Source organism: Pan troglodytes, chromosome 1 (genome assembly GCF_028858775.2).
Source record: "Pan troglodytes isolate AG18354 chromosome 1, NHGRI_mPanTro3-v2.0_pri, whole genome shotgun sequence".
Lineage (NCBI taxonomy): Eukaryota > Metazoa > Chordata > Mammalia > Primates > Hominidae > Pan > Pan troglodytes.
Window position 1 is genome coordinate 47,472,467 of NC_072398.2, and position 19,016 is coordinate 47,491,482.

The 19,016-nt window shown below is 49.1% G+C and overlaps 1 protein-coding gene across 8 annotated transcripts in view; it reads right to left on the bottom strand.

Moving 5' to 3' along the window:
- The window catches only part of NAV1 (neuron navigator 1), a 305,087-nt gene that overhangs the window by 201,699 nt on the left and 84,372 nt on the right, over positions 1–19,016 (bottom strand). For all 8 annotated transcript variants that reach the window (XR_010151245.1, XM_054657486.2, XM_063793802.1 and 5 more), the window contains one exon: positions 1,257–2,010. Coding sequence is in view for 7 of the 8 variants with exons in the window: in XM_054657486.2 (XP_054513461.1) it covers positions 1,257–1,978 (722 nt within the window). In the remaining variant the exon portion in view is untranslated. The remainder of the gene's footprint in view (positions 1–1,256; positions 2,011–19,016) is intronic.

The following is a 19,016-nucleotide window of genomic DNA, read 5'->3' on the forward strand; positions in this document are numbered from 1 at the left end:
GATGTACAAGCTTTTCTACGCCCAAAATATAAGTGAGAGTTTCTCCTTCCATTAGCATAGGGGAAAAAATATAGGAAGTTAGTTTAGTCAGGAAGATACTTAATTTGCATTTGGGCATTTCTAAACTATATAATAATTAGTAATTAAAATTTAGTGTACTTACTGAAGTCTTTTTAGTATAATTATATTTTTATTTTAAAAAAAAAAGCATAGTTTGCTGGGTGCGGTGGCTCACACCTGTAATCCCAGCACTTTGGGAGGCTGAGGCGGGTGGATCACGAGGTCAGGAGATTGAGACCATCCTGGCTAACACAGTGAAACCCTGTCTCTACTAAAAATACAAAAAAAAATTAGCCAGGTGTGGTGGTGGGCGCCTGTAGTCCCAGCTACTCGGGAGGCTGAGGCAGGAGAATGGCGTGAACCTGGGAGGCGGAGGTTGCAGTGAGCCGAGATCGCACCACTGTACTCCAGCCTGGGCGATAGAGTGAGACTCCATCTCAAAAAAAAAAAAAAAAAAAAAAGCGTAGTTGACTAAGCGTTTGTTTTTCTATGCAATCAACTTGCAGTGTCTGAAAAAAGCTGGAGGTACTAGCTTGTTGGCCATCTTGTTGTGAATACTGGACTGGCCACCTCCACCAACAAGGATGGCAACACCTGTCTGTCTAAGAAGCGTTACTAATTCCTGATATGCCAGGCACATAAGCAGATATGCACAAGGCACTATAGCAAATGGAGTGAGCAAACGAGGGAGAGACAGACAGACAGGTACAAGGTATTATGAGTGCAACAAGCAGTGTAGATTTTACTTACTAAGTAAAGGCGCAGTGCCCAAGCCAATAGAGTTGGTCTAACTCACAATGTTGGCAAATGTCCCACAATGAATTGGGTGAGACTGACACTGCCTACGTATCTAGCTGCTTAAGCTTCCACGACATCCCAATCTTTATATTGTTCCAGAGAACAAAAATGGACATTTTAGGGGTACCCTCCTTATGAGACTCTTTTTGTTGTGGATTCCCCATAGTCGAGAAAGATCAGAGCTTCAGTCAGCGTCCCCTTTTATGGTCCCAATCCCATCTCAGCTCTCCAAGCCCCCAACTCTGTAGGCCTCCACCTACCTAACTTCTTTTTGTATCGCCTGGGGCCCTCTGGTCTTTACCAGCCACTGATCATCAGGGTCCCTGTCCTCTTCCGGCTTGCCCCTTGGTCCCAGCATGGCTCTTCCCCCTTCCCTCCCTGCCTGCTCCCCAGCTCACCTGTACTGGAAGGGGGCCACCGTGGCTGTGACTGGCTGACTCTGCTGATGGACTGAGGAGAAGCTAATGGCCCCCGGAGAGGGAGAGGGGCGCTTGCCCTGCACTGGGCTGCAGACTGGAGAGGAAGCCCACGAAGCTGCCCCCTCATCAGGCTCCAAAGACCTGGGGGTCCCAGAACTTTTGTAGTTTATATCTCTTTGGTCTTTTCCTGGGCAGCTTGGAGGCTTCCGACCTTCCGGGGCCCCTGGTATTTGAGTTTCTCTGTGAAAGCTCGTCCGAGAAGGGCTTCTGCCCCGGGTCTGGCAGACTGGAGTCCCTTCCTGGGCTTTTTTCTTCTTTCCCTGGGTGCCTTGTCTCTCGCCAATTCTTCCGGATCCAGCCCGGCTGGAGAGGGCTGCTTTCGGGGTTGTCCTGGGACTATTCCATGGGGAGCTGAAGGGGCCTTCCCCATCCTCAGCTGACTCCCTCACCGCCCCAGCAAACTTGGGAGAGCCTCTCCCCTGGAAGGCCCTAGGAGAGGAGTTTCTAGAAGGACCTGCAGCCTTTCCCAGTCTGGGGGAGGCTGCTCTCTGTGGGCTCAGGGCCAGGCCGGCCTGGCATGGCCGCAGCTGGGGAGAAGCGCCCGGTGTAGGAATCCTGGTCTGGGAAGAGGCACGAGGCACCGGGATGGAGGAGGCGTAGTGAGGGCGGCTGGCGGGATTCACATTGGCCATCCCATTCATGGTCTGCAAGGCTGGAAGTGTGGGCTACTGTCCTGCAGGGAGAGAGGGCAAAAAAAGACCGTCAGGCACATCCCCATAAGCTTCCATCCTTGAGTGTAGAAAGAGGATGTTGGGGTCTGTGGGGAGGCTCGAGCACCCAGACTGGGCACTGGCACTCCTGGTTCGCATTATGACTGGGTCACTGGCTACCCGCTGGACTCTGGGCAAATCCCTTTCCCTCTCTGCTCTGAAAAGCTGTTATGAGGCTCATCTGCAAGCACATATGGGAAAGTGCTTTGTGAATTGCAATGTGCTGTACAAATGGGCTTCATTTAACTTTCTTTGACTCTGTTCCTGTTCACTGGTTGGGGACAGACTCTCCTTCTCACAGCTCCTCCCCCTCAGGCCTTTCCTAGTACCCCGAGTCTAGAATGTCCTCCACACTAAACAAGTTTCCTCATGCTCTCGGCCTCTGCCCTGCATGTTCCTTCCTCTCATCACTGCAGCTGACCCCTGGCTCTCTTCATAGGACACTCTCCGGTGCAGTGCAACCTTCTTCCACATGCTGTTGGGGCCCAAGGGTGGGAGGGCCAATCACAGTCCCCCCAGATCATAAACTTGTAAATTGGCAAATGCTGCCCCTTGAGGCTCCTGCCATTCCCTGGGCCCTCCCTACTGTCCCCACCCCCATAGTCACTGGGCATTTGTCACTTGGCTCACAGTCTTCCTCTCTAGCCCATTCCCTACCCACCTCCCCCCCTGACAAAACTGACCTCTGCCACCTCCTGCCACCCTCGTCTAAAAGAGACTGAGTGTCCCACCTTTGGTTCAAGGCAGTTCCTTGTGCAGGCCCTGTCAACAGCACTTGATCTCTTCTCTTCCAGACCTTTACTCATTAATTATCCCCTTCTCTCTTGTATCTTCAACCCTTCCCCCTTCACCAGCTTCCCCTCCTTGCCATGTTAATTAATGAATTAATCACTTCCATTTCAAAGGGAATTTAAAGCAGTTTACAAAGATACATACAATCAATTCCAGATAGATTAAAGAGTTAAAGGTTAAAAAATGAAGCCATAAAAAATGTTCAGAACACATGCATGAACGTTTCCATAATTTTGTTGTGGGAGAGGCCTTTCTAAGTACCACATCAAAGGCAGATATCATAAACTAAAACACTGATAGATGTGAATGCATAAAAATTAAAATCTTTATATGGGCAAAAAACCTTTTCAAAAGGCTTGACACATCAATAAACCATAAAAATACTTGCAACAGACTGGGCGCAGTGGCTCACGCCTGTAATCCCTGCACTTTGGGAGGCTGAGGCGGGTGGATCACCTGAAGTCAGGAGACTGAGACCAGCCTGGCCAACATGATGAAACCCCGTCTCTACTAAAAATACAAAAATTAGCCAGGCGTGGTGGCACGCCTGTAATCCCAGCTACTTGGGAGGCTGAAGCAGGAGAATCGCTTGAACCTGGGAGGTGGAGGTTGCAGTGAGCTGAGATTGCACCACTGCACTCCAGCCTGGGTGACAAGAGCAAAACTGTCTCAAAAAAAAAAAAAAATGAAAGAAAAAAAAGAAAACTTGCAACAAGTATGAAAAACAAGGAATTAACACCTTTACATATAGGGAGCTCTACCAAATCAATATTTGAAAGCAAACATCCCATAGAATAAAGGGCAGGCGGGGCACAGTGGCTCACACCAGTAATCCTAGCACTTTGGGAGGCTGAGGGGGGAGGATCCCTTGAGTCCAGGAGTTTGACACCAGCCTGGGCAACATGGTGAAACCTTATCTCTACAAAACATAAAAAAAAAACAAAAACAAAATTAGCCGGGCATGGTAGTGTGTGCCTGTAGTCCCACTACTTGGGAGGCTGAGGCAGGAGGATCGCTTGAGCCTGGGAGGTGGAAGTTGCAGTGAGCTGAGCTCATGCCACTGTACTCTAGCCTAGGTGACAGAGTGAGACCCTGTGAACAAGAAAACTGCAAAAGAATAAATACAACTGGCCAAAACAAAACAAAAACCAAAGACTTTATTAGAAATTGAAGAGATGCAAATTAAATAAGTTATCATTTGTTGCTATCAAATGTACTATATCGCAGAAAATTAAAATATCCAGTGTTGGTAAGAGTATATGGCCATGAGGCTGGGTGCGGTGGCTCACACCTGTAATCCCAGCACTTTGGGAGACTGAGGCAGGCAGATCAACTGAGGTCAGGAGTTTGAGACCAGCCTGACCAACATGGCAAAACCTCATCTCTGCTAAAATTATACCCACACACACTAAATAGCTGGGCATGGTGGCACATGCCTGTAGTCCCAGCTACTCAAAAAGCTGAGGCAGGAGAATTGCTTGAACCTGGGAGGCAGAGATTGCAGTGCACCGAGATTGCGCCACTGCACTCCAGCCTGAACGAGAGAGCGAGACTCTGTCTCAAAAAAAAAAAAAAAAAAAAGAGAGTATATGTCCCCCATACACTGCTGTGGGAACAATGCCAAATCTAAAAATGCATGCTAGGAAAATGATTACAGATGGGAGCAAAGATTTATGTACAATGAAAATACTCAGTTTGATTCTCAAAGGGTGAATTGGCATTGGATGAAGATGAAGACAAAGGACATTATGGACAGAAAAGACCACCAAAGCATGGCCGGTTCTCTTGAGATCCCTGGGATCCCCCCTTCCATATTGTGGAGAAAGCTGTAAGCAACCACAGGAATTGTTTATGGCTGTTGCTGACCTTTCCCTGACCTTTGACTCTGTGGTCTGGGACCAGTTACAGCCTAAGCTATAAGAAGTCAATGTAGACCCTTAAGCATTAATGGATTTCTAAAACTCCAGTCTGAAGTGACCATGAGAGCCAGGGCTTATTGGATTGCTCTGCAATAAATGAAATAATTTCCACAAGAAATTATTCTACAAGGGAATTGCTATGACCCCCTCATCCTTTTCTCTAATTTGTACTTTAATGACTTGATACCGTTATTTGATTAGCTAAAGCAACCCCCATCCTACCCAGCAGAAGAAGGGCAGCAAAGCCATGTGTGCCCAGGGAATTATCACCAGCTTGCCTCTGCTTCTCCAGTGGCTGCCCATGGCCTAGGCCTGGAGGGCCACACCCAGGGCTTGCCTGCCTCCTGCCTCTTCCTCATCTAGCTCATGCCATTCCCTGCCCACCCACCAGGACACAGACTGGGAGACCCTGTGAGTCATCCTCTACTTGCCCACAGTCTCCCATGAAGGGTACCCTATCCAGCTCCCAGCCCCAGCATGCCAAGGACAACCCCACAGAAGGGACAGAAAAGGACTTTCATAAAGGAAACTCGGAAAGTGTAAGCAGGTACTACCTGCAGCTGTGAGAATCTGGGTAAATTATTCAACCTCTCCATGTCCTGTCTGCAAAATGAGGACCAAAGCCAATTATGCACCCTAGACCATCCTTTCTGGGAGCTACATTGGTGAGATAATCCAGAACTAAATCTTGACTCTACCTTCATCCCTCCTGGGAGTCCCTCCCCAACTCAGGTTGTGTTGCCCAACAACCACCCCCAACCAAGAGCCCAACTCACCTACATTGTCCTCCATGCATCCCTGGGCTCCCAGCCCCTTGACTCAGACTTCCCCCAGTCCCTATGGCTAGGGCTGGCTGAATTTCCAGCTAAAAGAGCCCTAAGGCTGAGGAGGCTGCGTCTCCCTCGCTTGCTAATGGAGCAGACGCAGTTGCTGTTTTTCCTGGATCATGATTTTTTCAAAAGCTCGATGGGAGGAGGATTTAAAACATTCCCATGGTAGGTCACAAGAACCCTACCCCTCCCTCTCCACTGCAGTCGGGGCCCTGCTCTCTCCTCCTTCCGCAACTTGATAGCCCTCATCTAGACTGGGAGGAGGATGCACACAGGATTGCCCCCAGGTGGGAGCCTGGGAGGATCAGACCATCTTTGGGTGGTGGAGGAGGGCTCCCCAAACAGTGAGTTATTTTAGCCTGGGTGGGAAAGGGGTCATGAAGTTTTCCTGGTTTGCCTTCGGAGTGAGAACCCACAGGTATTCAGCATCTTTAAGGACACCTGGCAGATGCTTCTGCCCTAGACAGAGTAACAGTCCCTTGTATTGAGACATTGTTTCTAGTTCTTAACAACAACCTTACAAAGTAAGTTTTAGTACCCCTTTCACAGGTAAAGAAAATGAGGTGGAGAAGGTTAAGTGAGCTGCCCCAGGACACACACAGCTAAAAAGTGGCAGAGTGGTGTGACTCAAATGCAGATGGACAGGACTCTGAGGCTCAAGGGTGGATCCCCTTGGCCACACCCGCCGAGAGCATATCCGGGCTCTGCCTACGCACCCCCAACCTCCATGATCAACTCTGACCTTGCTCTGATTGGAGCATGGGGCCTTCCAGAGATAGAGTTGGGGGTGGGGAGTGGGGATCCAATTTACAGGGTGGAAACCAGAAGAGAAGATCAGTCATAGGCAGCTCTTGGGGAGGGCTCTTTTCCTTCTCTTATTCTCCCAACATGCTGGAGATCTAGCTAGTTTTCCCCAACCACCTTATATGCTGTTTGCCTTCGGTGGTACTGTAGGTCAGCATGGTACAGGGGCATTGCCCATGTGACACTGTAGGCAACATGCATGGGAGGGGGAAAAGATAGGCCTCATCCAGCCCGGCTGCAGGTTTAATATGCCTAGTTGGTGGCAAGTGGCACACCTGGGTTGGGGTGGGGATTGAGGAGGAAGACTGGAATTTCAGGTCTCTGGCAGCAGGGGTGGGGTGGCTGGGGAAGAAAGGGGAGAGAATACACATGGGAAGTAGGATTTGGGCTGAGGCCCATGGATGATGATGCCTCCAAAGCTGAAAGGTAAGGCCTCTGCACAGGTCTTCTCTCCTGGGGCCTAGACATGCCTGCTGACTACAGCACCCAGTTTACATTCTTAATGGACCAAATGATTTGGGAGACATCATGCTTGCTCTGAGGCTCTGTTTCCCTTCCTCTGAAATGAGGGGAACTTTTTCTGCCCCATCTCACTCTCTACTGCCTCATATTCTGTCTGAGCAGATTGAATAAAATAATGTCAGGAAAATGTTTGCTGTCTTGAGATGCATAATGTTAGCTACAATGGCCCTCATCTCCTGGATCTCAGTGTTAGACAAAAATGTGTCTGAGAAGCAGGACAATCTACGTCTCTTTCATTTTATTTGTTCTTGAGACAGGGCCCAGGCTGGAGAGCAGTGGTGCAATAATAGCTCACTGCAGACTCAATCTCCCAGGCTTAAGTGATCCTCCCACCTCAGCCTCTTGACTAGCTGAAACTATAAGGACACACACCACCACACTGGGCTAATTTTTTTATTTTTAGTAGAAATGAGGTCTTGCTATGTTTCCCTGGCTGGTCTCAAACTCCTGAGCTCAAGCAATCCTCCTGCCTCTTTGGCCTCCCAGAATGTTGGGATTATAGGCATGAGCTCCCGTGCCCAGTTTATGTGTCTTAAACAAGGGTCTGTTCAAGCCAAAGAGCTTGCCTGTCAGTATCAATCATCCTTTGTGATAACTTTGCAATGTGTCTGGGGAGTCTCAAGGACAGAAGTTTAGGGGTAGAGCTGGAGGTGCAAGCAAGGAGAGTGTTTCTTTCTTATGGGAGTGTGTGTGTGTGTTTATGTGTGTGTGTGTGTGACAGACAGAGAGAGAGAGAGAGACAGAGAGATTGGGGAATCTTATCAGATCCTCCACCTCCAAACATGCTCTCTTTGTTCTTTCTCCTTCTAAGTACCCTGATCTGAAATTTCACTTAACCTCAGTGAATAAGAGGAGGGCCTCAGTGCTCTTTAGTTCCCTCATCCTGGGGATCCCAGTCCTCAATAAATTACGCTAGGGAGTTAGTACTCCCTGTTTCAAAAGAACATTGCACTTACAAAGGGATTCATGGCAGGATCCCTTTGTTCAACAACCACACACCTTGGCTGGGCACCTTCCATGTACCAGGTGCTGTGGCAATTGCAATGGCTGAGACCCAGGTTCTGCTCTCTAGGAGCTAGCAATCTGGTGGGGAAGAAACACATGCACACTCGTGACAAGTAACATGTGCAGGCAGTGCATGCATCAAGAGAGACAAAACAGGCCGGGCATGGTGGCTTATGCCTGTAATCCCAGCACTTTGGGAGGCCGAGGCAGGTGGATCATCTGAGGTCAGGAGTTCGAGACCAGCCTGACCAACATGGAGAAACCCCATCTCTACTGAAAATACAAAATTAGCTGGGCGTGGTGGCGCATGCCTGTAATCCCAGCTACTCAGGAGGCTGAGGCAGGAGAATCGCTTGAACCTGGGAGGCGGAGGTTGCAGTGAGCCGAGATTGCGCTATTGCACTCCAGCCTGGGCAACAACAGTGAAACTTCATCTCAAGAAAAAAAAAAAGAGAGAGAGAGACAAAACAGAGTACCGTGGGGATTTAGTTGTCATGATCTGTCAGTGAGGCAGGATCTGGGGAGGCTTTTAGGAAGAGCAGTCAGGTTGGTAGTTGGTGGTTCGAGGTCTGGGAAGTAGTGGATTTGATGGTAGAACTCCTCATGCCCCTGGGTCTATCCATCAGTGCCCCAACACAGACTCCTGCTCTTTAAAGAGATTCTGTGGTACAGTGGTTAAAGAATATACTCTGGAGCCAGAATGCCTGGGTCCAAAGCGTGGCTCTGTCATTTGCTGGTGGTGTGACCTAAGGCAAATTGTGGAACCTCTGAGTTCTCTCCTCTGTAAAATGAGATTGAGACAGGATCTACTCATAGGATTGCTGTGAAGAGTAAGTTAGTTAATGAACAGAAAGTGCTTAGAACAGTGTCTGGCACATAGTAAGGACTCAACAAGTATTTCTGTTATTATGATCACAGAGACAAAAAAAAAAAACTTCTTTTTCAAGTGTCCCTCCATCCCACGTACCCAGGGATAGAAGCTGAGCTGCCTCATTCTCCTGAGCTTCCAGCAGAGCAGAAGAGGATAAGAACACCTGCCAGGTCTGGATCAGAAACCTGAAGCATCAACAGGAACAACACTGTCCATGCTTCACACGATAACACCCAAGTGCCCACAGTGGAAAGGGCAGGAAACTAGACAGCTCGAAAAATGTGTCATGGAAAGAGTAAAGGCTTTTGAATCTGGAAGATCTGGGTTCAAATCCTAGCTCTGCTACTTCCTGCTATGTGGCTTTAGAAAAGTTAAGTTTTCTGAGCCCAGAGTCTGCATCTGCAATAAGTAGTCTTGGGGTTTTATAAAGAAGAAATGAAACAGTAAAGATAAGGCACCTAGCATGGTGACTGGCACATAGGAAGTGCTCAAGAAATGGCAGAAATTGGCCAAGAATGGTGGCTCATGCCTGTAATCCCAGCATTTTGGGAGGCCAAGGTGGGTGGATCACGAGGTCAGGAGTTCAAAACCAGCCTAGCCAAGATGGTGAAACCCCCTCTCTACTAAAATTACAAAAATTAGCCAGGTGCGGTGGCAGGTGCCTGAAATCCCAGCTATTCGGGAGGCTGAAGCAGGAGAATCGCCTGAACCCAGGTGGCAGAGGTTGCAGTGAGCTGAGATCGCGCTACTGCACTCCAGCCTGGGTGACAGAGTGAGACTCCATCTCAAACAAAAAAAAAAAAAAAAGAAAGAAAGAAATGGCAGAAATTATGTTAAGGAGAACAGCCATACCTCCTCCCTCCTCCCAAAGGGAAGTTGCCAAATTCAGACACAGAATGGGACAGTCTGGTGGATGGCAGGTGAGTTGAGAGGCTGGTGGCTTCCCAGGCAAAGTGGAACAGTCCCTGCCCCTGAACATGATGTATCAGCCACATCCAACACACTTTTCTCTCTCCTCCCTTTCCAGTCTACATCCCACAGCTGTCTGCTGTCTAAGTCTCACCCTGGTACTTTATTTTTAAATCAAACACTTTTTAGTTGCATTTGCTGACTGCCTGTCAGACACTGTTCTAAGTGCTTTGCCTATATTAACTTGTAATTGTTCTATAAGTTGGTGCTATTATTATCATTCCCACTTCAGAGGCAAGGACGCTGAAGCACAGAGAGGCTAAGGAACTTTCTCACCATCACACAGCTAGTAAATGGCAGAGTCAAGATTAGATCCAAACAGTCTAGCTCCAGACATTGTGCTTCTTACTCCACAGCCTAAATCCAGGCCTCAGTGCTGACTCCTTTCCGCCCCAATCTTCCAGCCTTTCAGCCTCATTCCAGCGCCAGGCCCCGCCCCATCAGGACAAATGGAGGCTACCTGGCCATTAAAGCTCTGCAAACCCCAGAGCAAGGAAGTGTTTTGGGCCTATAAATATTTCACTCTGACTCAGAGGGTGGTGAGAGCCTAAGCACCAGCTCCCTCTGATCTCCCAGGGGCGGGGCGAGGGGGAAAGGAAGGCGAGCACCAGTATTCGGCGGCGGTCCCTCTCTCCCCGGTCTGGAGAACTGGCCAGTCGCAAGTTCCCGGCCCGGCTCTCCACCGCCCTTCCTGCCCTTGAGGCGCCCGCGGCAGCTGCCGGGGTTGGGGGCACACTGGGCGGCGGCCGTGGTGCTGATAGGACAGCTCCTCCTGCAGTGGTCCTGTTAAAGCGGCCGCGATTGCGTTTGGGAATGCACTGAATATACCCATTTCGAAAAGGTCAGAACATTTTAACCAGAGCATCTAGGGGTTGGATATGCCAAAAAAAGAAAGAAAGAGGACAAGGAAAATATTTACAGTAAAGGGCTGGAGTATCTCTGTACTCAAGCACTGAGATACGGACAATGCACAGCACAGAGTGTTGGCTAAAAACAGAGGTCCTGGAGCCAGAACCACCCCCTCTCCCCACTCGCCCCCAGCCCCATCTTCCCATCCCCAACCCAGTCCCCTCAGACCCCTGTACAAATCTGGGTATTGCTGCTTCCTGCTTTGTGGTCCTGAGCAAATTACTTAACCTCCTTGGCCTATTTCCTCATCTTTGAAATGGGGATGATAACAATATCTACCTTAAAGTGTTGCTATAAAGACTAAGTGAATTATTTATTATTATTATTATTGAGCCTTGCGCTGTCACCCAGGCTGGAGTGCAGTGGCGTGATCTTGGCTCACTGCAGCCTCTGCCTCCCAGGTTCAAGCGAGTCTCTTGCCTCAGCCTCCCATGTAGCCAGGATTACAGGCTTGTGCCACCATGCCCGGCTAATTTTGTATTTTTATTACAGATGGGGTTTCTCCATGTTGGCCAGGCTGGTCTCGAACTCCTGACCTCAGGTGATCCGCCTGCCTCAGCCTCCCAAAGTGCTGGGATTACAGGCATGAGCCACCACACCTAGCCAAGACTAAGTGAATTATGAGAGGAAAATCATGGAAGATAGTTCCTGGTCCATAATAAACACTGAATACTAGCTAGTTATCATTAAGTCAAGTCATTAGCACAGTTTGTATCTCCCTTCTCTGTTCTGCCCCAAATTTCCAATTAGTAACTTTTGTCAGCCATTTCAGTCAGAATAGCACAAACATTGTCACCAGAATGTTTCACCTTTAACGTAAATTTATGTTTTCTTATTTGAGTACAAATAGGACAGTCCATTTATATGGGGTTGGTGGCGGGGGGAGGCGGGGAGAGGGTAACCAAATTACACAGCAGGCCAAGTTTCCAAAATAAATACATTTAAGACTGTGGCATGGGTTAGTAAGAAAGATGGGGAGATCTCTTTTCATGGAGGTCCTTCTGAATTGAGGCACTCCTGAGTACATGAAGATGACTTAGATGCAACCTGTTCAGAGACAGGAAATGGACAGAATGACCTGCATGAGTCCAGAGGCCACGGACAGAATCCCTGGACCCCACACAGGCCTCTTTCCAAGCTTTCTTACAACATCTGACACGTACCCTCCCTCCGCCCTGGAAATCCTGGTTAGTTCCTCCCAGGGCCAAATCTCAACTTGGGCTTCACCTCAGGCAAGAGAGAAGTGTGTCCCTTGGTGCCACTCTGAAGATATGACTCATACTGCTGCACCCCTCAGACCAACACCATACACACATAGTGACACACACACACAGACATACACACACTCACTCACACCCTCCCACACAAGCACACTCACACATCAAGACACAAGATACACACTGCCATGCTCCGAGTGCTTGTGTCCTCTCCAAAATTTCTATGTTGAAAACTTCTCCAATGCAATAGTATTAAGAGGTGGGCCTTTGGGAGGAGATTAGGTCATGAGGGCTCCACCTTTGTGAATGGGTTAAGTCCCTTCATCAAAGAGACTTGAAGGAACCTGTTTGCCCCTTTCTTCCACCACATGAGGACACACAGATGTCACCATCTATGGGGAACAGGCCTTCACCAGACACCAAATCTGCTGGCACCTTGATCTTGGACTTCCATGCTCCAGAACTGTGAGCAATAAATTTCTGATGTTTCATTTTAATTCTTATATTTTTAGAGACAGAGTCACAGCTCTGTCACCCAGGCTGGAGTGCAGTGGCGTTATCACTGCTCACTGCATCCTCAGCCCCCTGGGCTCAAGCAATCCTCCCACTTCAGCCTGCCGAGTAGCTGGCACCACAGGCACATGCCACCATGCCTGATAATTTCGTTTTTTAATTTTTTGTAGAGACGAGGTTCTCACTACATTGACCAGGCTGGTCTCCATCTGGACTCAAGCAATCCTCCTGCCTCAGCCTCCCAAAGTGCTGGGATTATAGGCATGAGCCACCACGCCTGGCCTGTTGTTTACAAATTGCCCAGTCTGAAGTATTTTGTTATAGCAACCTGAATGGACTAAGACACACACACTCACACACACACACATTCTGACACACAGAGATAGACATATGCACACACAACCTACAAATACATATACACACTGATACACACAGATTTACACATTCACACAGAGACACACAGGTACGTGCTCACACACTGACACAAACATACACACTCGCACCACACACATCACACATGCAACTCACACTCATGCTTATTCTTAAACACACAAACACACACATCTCCAGCTTCCTTTCCCACCTGTCCTCCCTGTCCCTTGCTGTCCCTCGCCTTTGGCCCATTTCCCACCTAGCCCAGGGTGAGGAGGTGCTCTGTGTCCTCCCATCCTCGCTCATCTCAGAGGCTCCAGGCCTCCAGCAGTGTGCTCACAGGCTTCCCTGGAAAAATGAGCCCCAACACCCCTACCTTGGGCACGCAACTTCCAATATTTGTGGGTTACAGACCTTGTTCAGCTCACACATGGAGCTAAGGGTGAGCGTATAAAGGCAAATCACAATATTCCTATGCTTGAGAGGAAGTAACTTGTCCCAAGTCACACCACTGAGCAACAGGAGAGCCTGGGGTGACTCCCCAACTCCAGTTCTCTTCCCCCACACCATACGGCCCCCTCTCCGCATAAGGCCCCAGTGTTTCCAGACTGGGCATTGCGAGGAGGTCCCAGGGCTGGGGACAGGACTGCAATAGTCATTTACTAAATGTTTATCCTTCTTGTCCAGCCTCTAATCTCTGCCAACCTCTCAGGACAGAAATGGAGGAAGAGCTGAGATGTCGTGGCGGGGAGGCCATAGTAAAAGGATTTGAGCCCATCCTCCTTCCCCAAGCTCTTGCCTGTAGACCCTGGCTTCAGGCTTCAGCAAACCAGCTGGGGGCCATTCAGCTGGGCCTGGTCCTTGGCAGAGAATGCAATCACCCCAGTCTGTGTCAAGAGAAAGACAAGGATGGGCAGCCAGTGGTGGTGTCCCATCAGAGTGGGCATGGGCAGAGTGGGCAGAGCCTTGGCAGGAAGCAGAGGAAGCTGAGGTCTACTGGCTGGGACTTGTTAGCAGAGGGGGTGGGGCTCAGTATCCCCAGCGCCGGCCTGGCTGGCTCCTGGCTCTGAATGGGGATTAGAATTTTCTACAAGCTGTGGGACTCATCATTCCCCTCCCCTTCGCCACCCCCAGGGCCCAGGGCTCTGCCAACACCTCCAGAAGTGTCCTTATCCTTAGACTGTGGCATGGCCTCCTTTCTGGCCAAATGGCAATGTGTTCTTACAGACGAAAGATGGGGCTGGCTGTGTTACTTTCAGGTAAGATCAGATTGTTAAGCTTCTTGTTATTTATAGTTAAGTGATCAAGCAATAGCAAAGATCTCACCTCTTACTCCCAAGCCTAGCCCAGCCATTCCCCAGGAGAGGCTTCTGAACACCATACTGCCCAGACTTGGCATTCCCAGAGCAACTCCACCACCCCAGCCTGTGTCTAGAGAAGGACAAATCCTCTTCCCCAGACAGGACGTCCTGCACCTGTGCCTGCGGACAGAGGCAGGACATGGAGATCTCAAACACACCTCTGCAGAGGAGATGTTCACTGCATTCCTCCAACACCTCCTTCAGAATCTCTCATCCTATCACCCTAGGCTGGAAGTTCTTCCAAGTGTCTAACCTCCATCCCTCCTGCTAAGAATCCAAGTTCACTTCCTGGTTCTCCATTCTAGGGGCTTGTTTCTCACAACCTCTGACCTCTGAGAGAGAAGTGAATTTTGAGTTTCAGGGAGGGAACTCAGAGCCGTCCAACTGAAGACTTGTGCTGTTTCAGCATATTGACGTCTTTCGCTGATTTGGTCCACGTGAATGACTCCACTTTCAGTATCCCCAGTTCCTTTTCAATTAGCCAAGAGAAATGATTTAGTGCTAATGAAAATCAATGGTTTAAAACTGTCCCACAAATCACAGGGGGCTGGAGGCCTCAGTTATAAATACTTCCCAGGAAGTTGAGCTGGCATGGGAAGCAGGTGCAGCCGGCACACAGCTTCCTTCACCCTGAGTAGAGCAGAGAAGGTGCCCTCCCTTCTCTCTGCTCCTTCTGTTCCAGGATACCTCCTGCTACATAGGCCTCAGTTCCAAACACCCCAACAATTGGCATGCTCCCCTGCAATGCAGATCAGAGCTTAGAGTTCTAAGCCACAAGGGTATAAATATCTAGGTCATTGGGGAAGTGCCCTGAAGACAATCCCTGTTCCATCCAGGTTTCCCTCTCTCCCTCCTCTCTCTCTCTCTCTATATATATATATACACTTTCCTCCAGGCCAGAGTTACAAGAAGTCTGGCTTCCCTAACAATAGCTTAGATTCCTGATGGACACTGGAGCTGCTGAGTGGGGAGGAGCAGAGGTAAGTGCAACCTTGGGGCTGGGAGAGCTCAGTGCAGACACAGAAACTTGAGCCTGTGAAGACCCCCAAGCCGCCAGCCAGATGACCACGTCTCCCACCAGACCTGTCAGCTCCATCTTTCTCACACTTGCTTTATTATTATTTTTCTCCCCTATCTTAAAACTTCCAGTATTTCTGCATGGATGGGTTTTCCAGCCAGGCAGATGGAGGTAGTATCACTCAACAAATCCCACATACTTCCAGGGCCACTGGTCTGGGGCGAGGGATGAAGGGTCCTTGGTGCCGGGACAGGAGAGATAGTGGGGATTACGGACTGTTCCTAAAGCCCTCCAGCCCAGAGGCCCAGGCCACTTTGCAGTGTGTGGGCTGGTTTCCTGCCTGGAACAGCAGAGCCTGGCATTTGGAGAAGGTTGGACCTAGAGTCAAACCTGTTAGTGGGACTATGTTGTGAGGTGCAGACCAGACCTCTTGCCAAGTGAAGGCAGCACCAGGCTGGCTACACTAGCAATAAGCTCTTCCTTCTCCCCAACAGCTCAGAATGTGTGAGGGGTAGGGTTGGGGGATCAGAAACTTGAGCTAGGGTCTGGCAGCAGGCCCAGAAGTCACGTGCAGCCCAGGAGTCAGAACACTGGACAGGACTCCAGCGCTAAGCATCTTCCCGAGTTACTCAGTCCTTAGGCCTTAGCTTTGCCATCTGAAAAGTGGGGCAAGCAATTCCAGCACTGAAGATCATTCCAGTCCCATTGCCCTCTCTTGTTCCATCGGCTGCTTATGTGTTTCTGTTCTCCAGCAAAGGTGAGTTCCCCTGTCCTGCTGGCTCCAGCAGCCTCCCTCAGAGCCAAGCTAAAACTGTGCTTGAGCCCCCATTCCTGCCGGCACAGTGCTGCCAAGCCAGGGTGACTCCCTGATCTCAGCAGCAGCACATTGGTGTGGTAGTCATGCACGGAGGGAGAGGCCAGGTCTGGCCACTGCCCAAGGTCCCAGTGCCAGGCTGCAGGAGAGAAATCCTCCTCCCCCAGCTGACCCCAATCTCAGAAAAAAAGTTCCATGGGCTGTGAGGCTCCAGGGCGTAGCTGCCCAAGGCCCAGCATCCTGCCAGACACCAGGAGGCTGACAGGTGAGCTTATGGGAGACTTCTGTCAGCAAAGCTGGAAAAGCCCCTCCTCTGTTTCCCTGTCATGCTGGGCAGACCCAGGAGAGCAACTGCCTATGTTCTGCCTGCACTCGGTGCCTCACTGACCTGTAAGTCCCTGCACAACATCTCTGAACGGGGTCACCTCTGCCTTGAAGGGCTGATCAAGAGGTTAGACCGAGGCTGCCCAGCAAGTAGAGCTACAGCAAGAGGGGCATCTGAGGTGGGGGTCCACTGGCATTTGCAGACTTGGATCAGAAACTCGCAGGCCATGCAGATCGATACCACTTATCAGCTCTCATCGCCACACTGAATGACAGCATTCACTTTTTATAAGTTTTGGGGGAGTTTTGTTCAGAATCCGGTTCTACTTATAAGCTGTGCAGTTTTGGGAAAGTTGCTTAACCTCTCTAAGCTTTCATTGTTTCATCTGAAAAACGAGAATACCTACATCACTGAATTGCTGTAGAGGTGAAAAAAAATAATGTGTGGAGAATGTTTAGTACAGTAGCACATGGTAAGTCCTTTAAAAAGGGTAGTTCTTATTACTTATAAAAATAACATGTGCATTAGAAAAAACTTGGAAAATCTCAAAACATATAAAAAAGAAAATGTCTATCACCTATCAAGTTATCACCCCACTAAGTCAATTATTAGCATTTGTAGGTTTTGGGTTCTTCCAGGGTTTTTACTGTTCATAACACATGCACACACACACACACACACAATAAAGTTATCATTATACTATATATTTTATATCTTTTCACTATATATTAAGCATTTTTACTTTTCATTTTAAAGTCTTCAGGCCAGGTGCAGTGACTCACATCTATAATCCCAGCACTTTGGGAGGCCGAGGTGGGTGGATCACTTGAAGTCAGGAGTTCGAGACCAGCCTGGCCAACATGGTGAAACCCTGTCTCTACTAAAAATACAAAAATCAGCTGGGTATGGTGGTGCGTGCCTCTAATCCCAGCTACTGGGGAGACTGAGGTGGGAGAATTGCTTGAACCTGGGAGGCAGAGGTTGCAGTGAGCCGAGATCGTGCCACTGAACTCCAGCCTTGGAGACAGAGCGAGACTCCATCTCAAAAATAATAATAATAAAGTCTTCAAAAATTATTAAAAACATACTTGTTAGTAGATAGTAAACAATTATGTGAATGCATTACACAAAAATTATTTGGCCTGGCATGGCAGCTCACACCTGTAATCCCAGCATTTTGGGAGGCCGAGGTGGATGGATTACTTGAGGTCAGGAGTTAGAGAGCAGCCTGGCCAACATGGTGAAACCCCATCTCTACAAAAATACAAAAATTAGCTGGGTGTGGTGGTGGACACCTGTAGTCTCAGCTGCTTGGAAGTCTAAGGCAGGAGAATCGCTTAAACCTGGGAGGTGAAGGTTGCAGTGAGCTGAGATCCTGCCACTGCACTCCAGCCTGGGTGACAGAGGGAGACTCCATCTCAAAAAAAAAAAAAAAAAAAGAAAGAAATTATTTGACCACTTTACCACCACTAGCCATTGAGGTTGTTTCCAATTTTCCACTATTATGTATAACAGTGCGACAAACATCCAAAATAGTTTTGCTTGGGACTCTGATTATTTCCACAGGCTAAATTCTTTGAAGGAGAATTACTGGGTCCAAGAGGAGAATCTTATAAAGATTCTTGGTTACAAATTGCAGACTGCTTGTCAAAAAGATTAACCAAGTTGTTTGTCCTCCAATAGCGTCTAAGGGTATTTGACTCATTACATCTGTTTTAGCAATTAGTATCTTGCATCTAAATGGCCTTGTTCAGCAGTGGGAGTGTAGCCTTTGCTGGGGGCCTTGAACAGTCAGGCCAAGTAGGGGAGCAAAGCTGGAGAAAATGTGTGTGTGGGGTGGCCCCATGGCCAGCAGATCTTGTTCTGTTCTTCCCCAATGAACACAGATAATAACAAGTGAACTGCTCTACTTCAGGGATTTAAGTTAGAGGTTACAAAGAACTTTCTGTCCATGAAGAGGACAGAAATACGGAATACCAGGACTGCAGTCTTTCTAGTCCTTCTGTTTGGAGTTTGGAGGCGCAAAGATGCTCTTCTGCCTGTGAAGATCAAGGGCCAGGTGCAAGGACAGGATGACAAGATGACCCGTGGCCTTAGGACAGCCTCACAGTTCACATGGCAGTAGTAGTGAGGAAAGTGCCAGCAAAATAGCATGGTTGGGTGGGTAGGTTGAGTGGCTATAAGTGCCAGATACTGGCTTGGGGACAGGTCTTCCATGCACTATCTACCTTGAACAATAAAGACAGACCAGGTAGCCCCCTGTTTTGCCCACAGGAGAAGAGGTTTTGCAATGTGCAAGTCCTTGCCTTCACAAGGGTCCTGGTTGATCCCTGGCCACATGTCCAGAAAGGCAGTGCCTAAGTGCTCTGACCTGCTCCAGCTGTCTCACCTTTCTTCTCAGTGCCTCCCCTTTCTAAGACATCACCTGACTTCCCCTTTCTAGGTGGATCCCATAGCCATGTGGTGAATATATGTCAGGCCTTCAGAGGCTGTGAATGAAAGAGCCAGGGTCCCCGCTGTGAACACAAGCCCAGGCACCTGGAAATCTAACATGGTCTGGACTTCTTTCCCACTTCCTCTTTCCCTCTTTTTCCCTGCAGTCTCCCTCTAGGCAAAGCAGAAGGGATGCAGAGGCTGCTGAGGCCAACCACAGCCTGGAGATGGACAGAGCAGGGATCTCACGGGGCTCACCCCCACCCCCGCCACAGTGCTTAGGCAGGAGACTGTG